General features: G+C 37.2%; 1 protein-coding gene across 1 annotated transcript; it reads right to left on the bottom strand.

Annotated features, from left to right (window-relative positions):
* Positions 1-2,541: 2,541 nt before the first annotated feature.
* On the bottom strand, positions 2,542-9,515 carry FHA2 (SMAD/FHA domain-containing protein). The gene is made up of 3 exons (XM_086443412.1): positions 8,753-9,515; positions 4,586-4,743; positions 2,542-3,197 (listed from the first exon to the last, which is right to left on the bottom strand). Exons 1-3 carry the CDS (start codon positions 9,396-9,398, stop codon positions 2,988-2,990), a joined length of 1,014 nt encoding a protein of 337 aa, XP_086299538.1. The 5' UTR covers positions 9,399-9,515; the 3' UTR covers positions 2,542-2,987.
* Between the last annotated feature and the right edge of the window lie 362 nt (positions 9,516-9,877).

The following is a 9,877-nucleotide window of genomic DNA, read 5'->3' as shown; positions in this document are numbered from 1 at the left end:
GTTAGGGTAAAGCTTTCCCTTATAGCCCAAGTTCTGAACATCTACCCCACCAATGTGGAATTAAAATCACTACTGCCCTTGCCATTCCATCCAGTGTACAAGACGGCTCCACTTTGACTCATCGGTCTTGGCAGCCCTTTCCTTATCCTGGGTGGGCACACCGGTGGGTTCACGACGGATGTGCCTGGTGTCTTTAATTTGAGAACCCCTTGACTTCAGTTCATTTGAGACTATTGTAAAATGATTGTAACACCCTTGCCTTGAAACTTTTCCAAGAACCTTAAATTTTTACCAAAATACTTGGAAGGTAATCTTTTTAACCCTTATCTTCAACCTTAAAATTCTATCTTCTAACAACCATAAACCTCAAGAACATGGTAGGGGTTTTGATGAATGATGAAAATGGTAGGATTTTGGAAGAAAAATCAGGGATTTTTGTCAAGAGGTTGGAAAAGAAAGAAAGGGCTTTTCTCACCAGGTTGAAGATGATGGTGTTTTGGACATTTTATGTTATTCTCTCACGTAAGATCAAAGTCAAAGTGATTGTCATCATTTAGAACCCCCCCTAGATCTAGCTATATATTGAAAGACAACCAAAAAGTATTTATTGGTGTAGCTAATCCATGTTGGAAATGGACTCCAAGCAAGTAAATCAAATGTGGATTGACATTGCAACATTCTCCAATATTGTTGTTACAAAAGAAGATGACCGATTAGAGGTAGTTAGACCTTCTAAAACAGTTTGAAAAGGGCTAATCTAAAGGGTTCTATTAATATGTTTCATTGATCTTCAAAACAGACTGCTAAAGTATATTTAGAAAGGAATTCATTAACTAACTAATCATAAACCTAATACAAATTTATGCCTAACCCAAATCACTTAATTTGTCAACTACATTTCTATTATGCAACTTAACACAATATATCATGGTTTTAAAACCGTTTTGACATCTTGTCCATGAACGAGACTGAGTTTGTCTTGTTCGTGAACGAGACCGAGTCGTCTTGGACGAGGTTTCCAATACGTTTGAGACGTCTTGTTCAACAATGAGAAAAATGAACGTGGGTTTAAAATCTCGTCCAATACATTGACTTGTCTATCCATCTCGTTTGTGGACGATATCGAGACGTATCAGATGAATCGTCTTGGTCTCAGACGAGATTTAAAACCATGCATAATATTAGTATTCTTCTACTAGGAATATTTTGGTGTTGTACATTTCATCTCATTTGAAAACTATCTAAATGAGGGTTCACAGGATTTGAGCACTTCTTTAACAAGATGGTGACAATCTTCACCGACTATAGTGTTTCAATAAAAAAAATTCGTTCTTCGTCTTCTTTGAGTTTGAATATGATGAATAGTAATGGTTTCACTTGGATATCAATTGGAACATTCCCGTAGAATCGTTACAAAATAGGAAGGGTAGAAAAGGAAAGAAGTTGTTTCAAGGTTGTTGGACCTTCTAGACCAATCCAAGATGATCAATCTTCTAAATCTAAAAGATTTTATTTATTAATATTTTTCATTGATCTTCGAATCAAATACAAGGGATATTTAGAGAAATTCCCTTACCCCTAATCCAAATCTTGATTCAGTTCAAAATTTATAACAATCCACATCTAAATCTGATCTACTAACTTTACAGCTACGGTGATATCAGAGACTTGGATTCAAATCCCGTCAACACCGAGTTATTGAACTCATTAAAACAGGCTTACCAATAAAAAAAAAGAAAAAAAAGAAGGTAATATCACTTACTATCATGAAATCTAGTACCCGATGTCACTATATTTTTGTTGTAATTTCTTAATTATTTGTATTTGATTTTTTTTTTTTTTTTTGAACTAAATCTGGATTAAGTTTAAGGGCACAAACTCCCTTAAACCATGTAGTGTTCATGTGCTCAAGGACTTGAGTTTGTTTGTCTGTTTTTCTAAAAAAAGCTAAAAGTTCTCTTAGGAAGGAAAATTTACATTTTTCCTACTGTGGGAAGGGACAATCTATGATTCATTGATGACTTGGTAGTGGCCATTAATAATATATAGCCAGAAAGTGGATTTTTTCTCTTTTAATTAATGTAACAGTTTTAAAACTCGTCCGAAACTCATAGTATGACTGGGTCTCTAAAGCGACCGAGCAGTTTTTGAAAATATGAAAATCCATCATTTTAACTTGATAAATTTTGGGGATTAATTGGTACAAATGGACTCCGATTTGATTCAGATGGTTCAACTCGAACAAGCCAAGCTCTTTCAAACTAATCCATCAAAACCAATTCAAACCAGTCTTCGGCCAAGTTTTTTATTTAAAAAAATATACAAATCAGCTTGGTTTCAGCTGAATCAATGAGGTGTGGTGGCCTGTTCATGTTGGAAAACTCAGCTGATTGGTCGTCAAGTTTATTGTGACTTGCCCAAGACGATTTGAACTTCTCTGTTTTCAAAACCATGATTTCAGGTGATCAAATACTCAATTATCTTTGCAACTAATAAACCGTCCCATGAGATAATCATAAATGAGTCCAAGAAGGTGAAGAGTTTACAGAACATAAGACTTCATTTATTGAGATGGCCCCAATGGTCACCAAGTACCAGATGAGGAAGCTTTTGCTGCAAACATGAGTATCATTCATCTTCATTACAGCCAAGGCAAGGCGCCGACAGCTTCCATTGTTAACTTCTGTGAACTGTTGAAGAATGATGCAACATTTCTAATCCAGATACATATACAAGAAAAAGGACCTTGAGAAAATTACTATATTTAATAGGGTTAACTTTACCTAGGAAATGTAGATGGGAAAACCATGAACACTTACAACCCTTGCATGCCATTTACAAGAAATAGGGGTATGAGTGCTCCTCGAGCGAATGGGGCCACATTTACAACTGCAGTTTTGTATTGTTTGGTAAATAATCCAATTCGACACACTTGAAAAAGAGGATCACTTCAAGTTGACCTTACCAGACGATGATGGGTTGTGATCTTATGTAAGCAGAGAGACTAAGGAGACAAACTCTGATGTTACCCTTCCCCTGGACCTTGTGTTGATGACAAAGTGTTCTGGATATTTCCTTAGCAAGGTAAGCAAGCCAAACCATGGTCTTCCCTTGGATTCACTGAGAGGCCACTCCTCTGATGTGAGGTATTTCCTCACCCGACCGTGATGCCAGATACTGCGGTACTGCTCCACCAGCTAGAGAAAAGAACAAGATAAATGTACATTAGATGCTATTGAAGTATCTCTTGATTGGAATCTATGTGTGAGTTAGAATCTCAACCTTGCGAACCATGACTATATATATATTATGTAAAAGACTAACATACCCTTGTCTTTTTCATTAAAGGACGAAATGAGGAGGGGTATTATTGAAAAAAAAAAGTGTTCGATAGTGCTAACGTCCCCATGAGGACTTGGACGTTAGCATTCCCCATATATATAAAATGGGCAAAGCAAACAGAAAATATCAATATAGAGAAGCGAAAAGAAAGGTGACCCAACAAAGTACAAAACACAACACTATGGATTGAGAGAAGAGAGACTCATTAAGAGAAGGGGAGAGAAGAGAAGAGAACTCAGTTTCTCTCCACCATGTTTGGATTGACAGGAGAGAAGTTGGGATAGCTTCGGAATTTTAAAATGTTTTAACAGACCAAAGGACCAAAGGACTCTCTCTCTCCATGGACATGTGAGTCGGCCCTTCCAACATGTGCCAAGTGTACTGGTCTCTTAAAGCACCAGGGGGATGGCCAACGAGGAGGTTTAAAAAAAAGGATTCTCTTTTGAGAGGGAAAATTTACCTGCCAACTCTAGAATATAGATGGGAAAACACAATGGAATTCTAAATAAAGAAATAAAATGAGCCAAATCTCATTATCAACATTAAAGTTCTGATTATCGAATAAACATATCTCCATGGTGATTTCAAAGGGTGTTTTTTGGGGATGTGGTCTAATTAATCACACTGAGGCTATTTGATATGAAAACTTGGATGCTCTACATCCAAGGATTTTGAACAAGACTTCGTCTCAATTGCATTAGAGGGATAAAAATTGAAAGCTTGATGCATACATCATGTTTGCCCGCTTAGTGGAAACCCAACTTTATGTGTTTCTTATGGTGAAAAGAGCACTATAAAAATGTATGCTTAGAAGGCTTATGCCTTAAGCCTAAAGGCTTGGTGAGTGAAATGCCGCATCCAAGGATTTTGAACAAGACTTCGTCTCAATTGCATTAGAGGGATAAAAATTGAAAGCTTGATGCATACGTCGTGTTTGCCTGCTTCGTGGAAACCCAACTTTATGTGTTTCTTATGGTAAAAAGAACACTATAAAAATGCAAGCTTATAAGGCTTATGCCTTAAGCCAAAGGCTTGGTGAGTGAAATGCCGCCTCACAACTTAGCATCTAAAAACATGATCTGCATATCCCATAGGGGCAGGTCATCTCATGTGTATGCTCGTAAAATGAGACATTTGATCAAGTAAAAGCATCATCATATCTCATATTAAACTATCCTGTTGTCAAGCAACATATTTGACCAGCTATTTTAAAATAAGGTATCAAGGTTATGACCAAACTAACCTCTTCATGAAGTTTTAACATGGGCATCCATTCTCCTGGACCACAAAGATCAGAAAGCACAGTTGCTACAGATGAAACCACATCTTTTTCTTCTAACTGCAGAAGTTGATGGTTGTCAGCCTCTCTATCAGCCCTTGATCTTGCCTCTGACTTTTTCTCTGCAGGAAATAGGGAATGGTTACTACCTTATTGTGGGAAAACAAAGTCAAACTTATCAAATCCAAGTTAAATTGAAACATAAGCAAATGTATATAGAAAGTCATGAAAGAAGAAGAATAAAATCAATAACAAGAAAAGTAACTAACAGTAAGATTAATTATCCTCACCTCATAATTGAAGTTATTAGGAATTTAAGGGTAAAAGGAAATAATGATCCAACAGTAGCAAATTTAGTAGCCAAAACAGGGAAAAAAAATTATACGCTACTGGAGTTCGTTAGGAAATGCCTACTTAGTCATGAAGGACAATAGGTAATGCATGAAGATTCTCTACAGTAGCCACAGATAAGTAGGCAACTCCAGTGCATTGTTACTTGAAACAAAGAAAAAAGAAAAAAGAAAAACCCAAAAAATTGTTAAAACCATTTACAAGTCAAGCTCAGTCTCATCCCTGAAAATAAAGGTTTAGCCTTTCCTGGCCAATACTATTTCTGGAGACACATCAAAGGATTTTTTTTCTTTTGATGACAGTGTGTGTGGGTGTGTGGGGGGACCTGTAGGCCCGACTAGTAGGGGCAAGGCAACTGGCCTCTTAGAGCACCACATCTCGCCCAAATCCCCCGGGTACATGTAATACCCCACAAACCACACATACCAGGTAAGCAGGGATAAATCCCTGTGGGTGGCCAACAAGGGGGCTTGAACTCAAGCCCTCTCCCTTTTTGGAGGAATGCTTAGGCCACTGCACTCAACGCTCATTGGTAATAGACATGTCAAAGGATATAAAAAGATCATTTTAAATAATACCAGAAACACATAACATGCACCAATAGAAGCCGTTTTTTTACCAAGACTGCGAATCTCTTTACATTTCTTCTTTTTAGGACACCTTAATACATTTACTCCAACAAGAATTTTTTTTGATCGTTTACTCCAACAAGAATGTTTATGCACCATCCTTGAAAAAGGAAAGTCCGATTGCAGACTTCTTGAATAACTCGGGGTTAAGGAACTCTTGGGATTTTGGCTTCAAAAGGGGTCTTAATCATTGGGAGATTTAGGAGGAGATGGCAGATTTGACTTTCAAACTGGAGCAAACCAATATGGAGCCGTCGGAGCTTGATAAGAGGGTATGGACACGCACAAGGGGCAATAACTTTTCGATAAGCTCATTCCATGTTTCACTAGTCCCACGTGGGCTAGACTCCTTCCTAGTTGGCCCCATTTGGAGACATAAAGTACCTTCAAAGGTCTCCTTATTTATTTGGTTGGCAGCTTTAGGGAAAATCCTTTCTTTTGATAACCTTATGAAACGAGGTTATGTTGGGCCAAATATTTGTCTCATGTGTAGAGGGGATGGGGAGTCAATTTTCCACATTTTGATTCATTGCCCACTTGATCGAAAAATTTGGGTTCATTTCTTAAGTCTCTTTAATTATTCATGGGTGTTTCCAAATTCGGTTGTGTCACTATTTCAAGAATGGAATCATAACATGTTTTTGGGTAGAAAGACATATCTTTGGTCCCTCACCCCTTTTGCGATATGTTGGGTAATGTGGAAGGAAAGAAATCAGAGTGTTTAATGGGCATGTTTGGAGTTCCAAGAAATTATATTGGAGGTGCTGGGGTTCTTGTTCTTCTGGAGTAAACTAGTATCAGATTTCAAAAGGGGTCTTCTTTGATGATATTGTATTTAAATGGGAATCCCTATGGGCTATTTAATTGTGTAATTCTTAACTTTCTGTTTTTTGTAAATTGACTCTTGTGCTTTGGCTGGTTTTCTCAACCAGCCTTTTTTCTTTCAATAAAATGATTCTACTTATCAAAAAAAATTCTATCACATTTTCACCTAAAGCATGCTAATCTTAAAGCATAAATAATTCCTCGAGTGGATACACACTAATGCCATCATCTAGGCAGCCTTACATTTAAAATTCATGAGTTGACCCATTATCAGCCCAATCACAAAAGCCCTGTCCCGATTATCAACGGTGAGTTGTCACTTCATCCAAAGAAAAAAAAGTAAAGTATCTTATCATTTCATTCCTTCTACCTCCAACAAAAGACAATGAAGGTCACATGGGCTGTTATGTATGTTCCTTGTTTTCTGTTGATGGTAGCTTTGTATTGGCAGAAGGGATTGTACACCAAGGAGTGGATAGTGTGGATCCTAGGGACTTTTGTAACTTTCTCCCAAGGGATAATTTCATCTCTCTACAGTTTATAAATTCATAACCAACTCATTTTAGGGTTTCAATGAGGGAGTTTAGTTTTTCTACAGGATGTAAAATTGAGAGATTGTAAATCTAGTTTTCGCCAAAAATTGTGGAAGAATCTCATTGAACCACATAAAATTCTCTTTACTTTTAATTTACATTCTATTTTGATAGTTTTTTTATTGATTCTCACACCGTTTATTCTACAAAGGGAATTAAGCAACTAACAAGTCCACCAGTCCCTTTGAAAAGGCCACAACATCTAAAATGAAAAAAAAAAAAAAGTATAGCATCAACAACACAATGAATGAAAAGAGCAACTTTTTTATTTAACCACATCACAATTTGTAGCATTGTGTCTCCCTAGCTGCGCCTACTCGTATTTTTTCTTTGCTTTGGTCATCTCGACCGTCTTAATGAAATGATATTTTATCTATCAATTTTTTTTTTTTTTTTTTGTGAAGAAATGGCCCTATATAGGTGAGATAATCGACAATGATAAGTAATCCAAAAGAGACACCAAATGGGGGGCCATCCTTCCCTACAAAAATCTTGATTTTCTTCACATTTATTAAAGGGGAATTATTTTAAAGTTCAATGAATCCATTAAAGGAACCATGCATCGTTCATATACCACAAACCAATTGGTAAAGTGGGCTTGTACGCACTGGATATTGGGAAGGCCTCATCCCATTGCACTATGCACTTGGGTATCTCAAACCCAAGACCTTCCGAATGGGATGGTGGTACACAAGTGGGCATTGTAGCAAAGAGTAAAGATCAACAAAAACAAAAGGCTCATCTTGTATTAGATGAAGAAAACAACCAAACTTTGTCCTCAGTTAACTTGTCAACAATTTAAAAACAATAATAATAATAATAATAATGTTCAATTTTTTTTAATAAGTAAAAATATTATTGCTCAAAAAAACAAAAGGACACCCCCCCCCCCCCCCCCCCTCCTCTTAAAATAAGGATAGACCTCACAACAAAAGGAAGCAAGGAACTTATATCCCACTGCTAATAAGAACTTCTGGAAGTGAATGCTCATTCCCTTCAAAAAACCTTTTAACCAATTCTTTCCAAATCCCCCAACAGATAGCAAATGGGGAAAATACCCACAAAACTATTTTTTTTTGGCTTCAACTCATTAATAGGATCTATATGAAGTGGGCTCCTGCAGGTCTCCCCAAAGATATCCATGGCAATATAGATTCAAGAGGACTACACATAAAGAGTAAACCCTCTCCCAATTTACTACAAAGTCATCAAACACAACCCCTCTAAACTCAACGAAACAAAACATTGAAAATTGAGACCCAAGAAACATTTCAACTAATCCATTCTCTACAAAAAATTCCATCTATCTATCTATAAGTGGATGGAAAAAAAAAGGGCCAATGAACAAAATTCTACAATCCATACTAGAGATCACTGATATATATTGCCAAGAAACAAAATAGTTGAGTAAAATCATCAAAATGAGTAAGACTTATTCCTCCCAAAAATGTGTGAAATAGAAGTCTCTAAATCACAAATAAAACAACTGATATAAACCAAAAGTTTAGTCAAATATCCAGAAGCTCCAAGAACATAAAATTTCATATTTTGTAATCCAAAAAATAAACTTGAAAACTTATAAACAACACTTAATCAGAGAGAGATAAATAAATAAATAAATATATATATATATATATATATATATATATATATAAACCCTAAATCCATTATCGACGGATAACTAACTAATATCCAAATAATGATAATAATAATCAGAAGAGAGAATTACTAACCCAATTGTCCAGAGGACCCTGCCCTTCCAGCCACACCATACCCAAATTCAGGCCCTTCACCTGCTCTCCTTCGCAATTTCTTGTTCGGACCAGCAACAACAAGAGCACCACCACCAACATCATCATCGTCTTCCTCCTCCTTATCATCCTCCATATACTCACTCGGTGCCCTAGCTCTCCCTTTCTTCGACCCAAACAACGGAGGAGGAGGCGCAACACGACCACCAGATTGATGACCAATGTGACGAGGCAACGAAGATCCACCACCACCACCACCACTACCACCAAGAATACTTCGAATTGGAAGAAGAAAATAGAACTTCTTGTCTCCAATCTGAAGGAGATACTGTGAATCGAGTTTGATTGTTGGATCTTCAGGAAGGTGAAGAAAACCCTCGACAATGCATCCGTTCTTTCCGAGTACCTCGAGAGCGAAACAGCGAAGCTGGAAATCGTAGAAGATTCGTGCGTGGTGGCGAGAGATGTTCATGCCTCCTCCCAGACTTGCGAGATCTACATCTACTGTTGATTTTTTGCTGTTGCGACCTAGAATGATTGAATAGGTTTGCATGTAGTATTCGAAATCTTCGCCTTGAAGCTTTGCGAATCCTGCTTCAATGTCGCTGCCACTGCTGCTGCCCATCATATTTGATGCGTGTAGAAGAAGAAGGAAGAGTTGCAGGTTGTGTTAATGGCAAGAGAGGGACAGAGAGACAATAGGGTTTCAAAGTACAGAGAATGGTTTTAAAACCTGTAATTTCTGTCCGCTTACGCTATCTGGTATATTGAGTTTACTCGTATGGGTCATCTCGTCTCAGACGAGTTAAACTATTTAAATCCTATCCAAAGAAATGACTAGTTGCACACCATCCATTATCAATTGCACTCCATCCCTTAAAAAAAAAAAAAAAAAACCCCTTGCACTTCATTTGTATGATTGAACTCACTAACAAAAAAAAGTTGTAACTCTATTTTCTTTCTTTCTTCTTTAAACACACCCACAAAAATGATTACTTCTTCAAACGTCTATGCTTTATCATGTTTCTCAAGGGGCATGCTCCCTAGGACTGGGCAAAGCCCAAATACGGGCCCGATCCCCTATCTACAAGGATACTCGATATCAAA

Source organism: Akebia trifoliata, chromosome 5, assembly GCF_017979445.1.
Source record: "Akebia trifoliata isolate Shusen 1 chromosome 5, ASM1797944v1, whole genome shotgun sequence".
Classification (NCBI taxonomy): domain Eukaryota; kingdom Viridiplantae; phylum Streptophyta; class Magnoliopsida; order Ranunculales; family Lardizabalaceae; genus Akebia; species Akebia trifoliata.
This window is presented reverse-complemented; position numbering and strand designations above follow the sequence as displayed.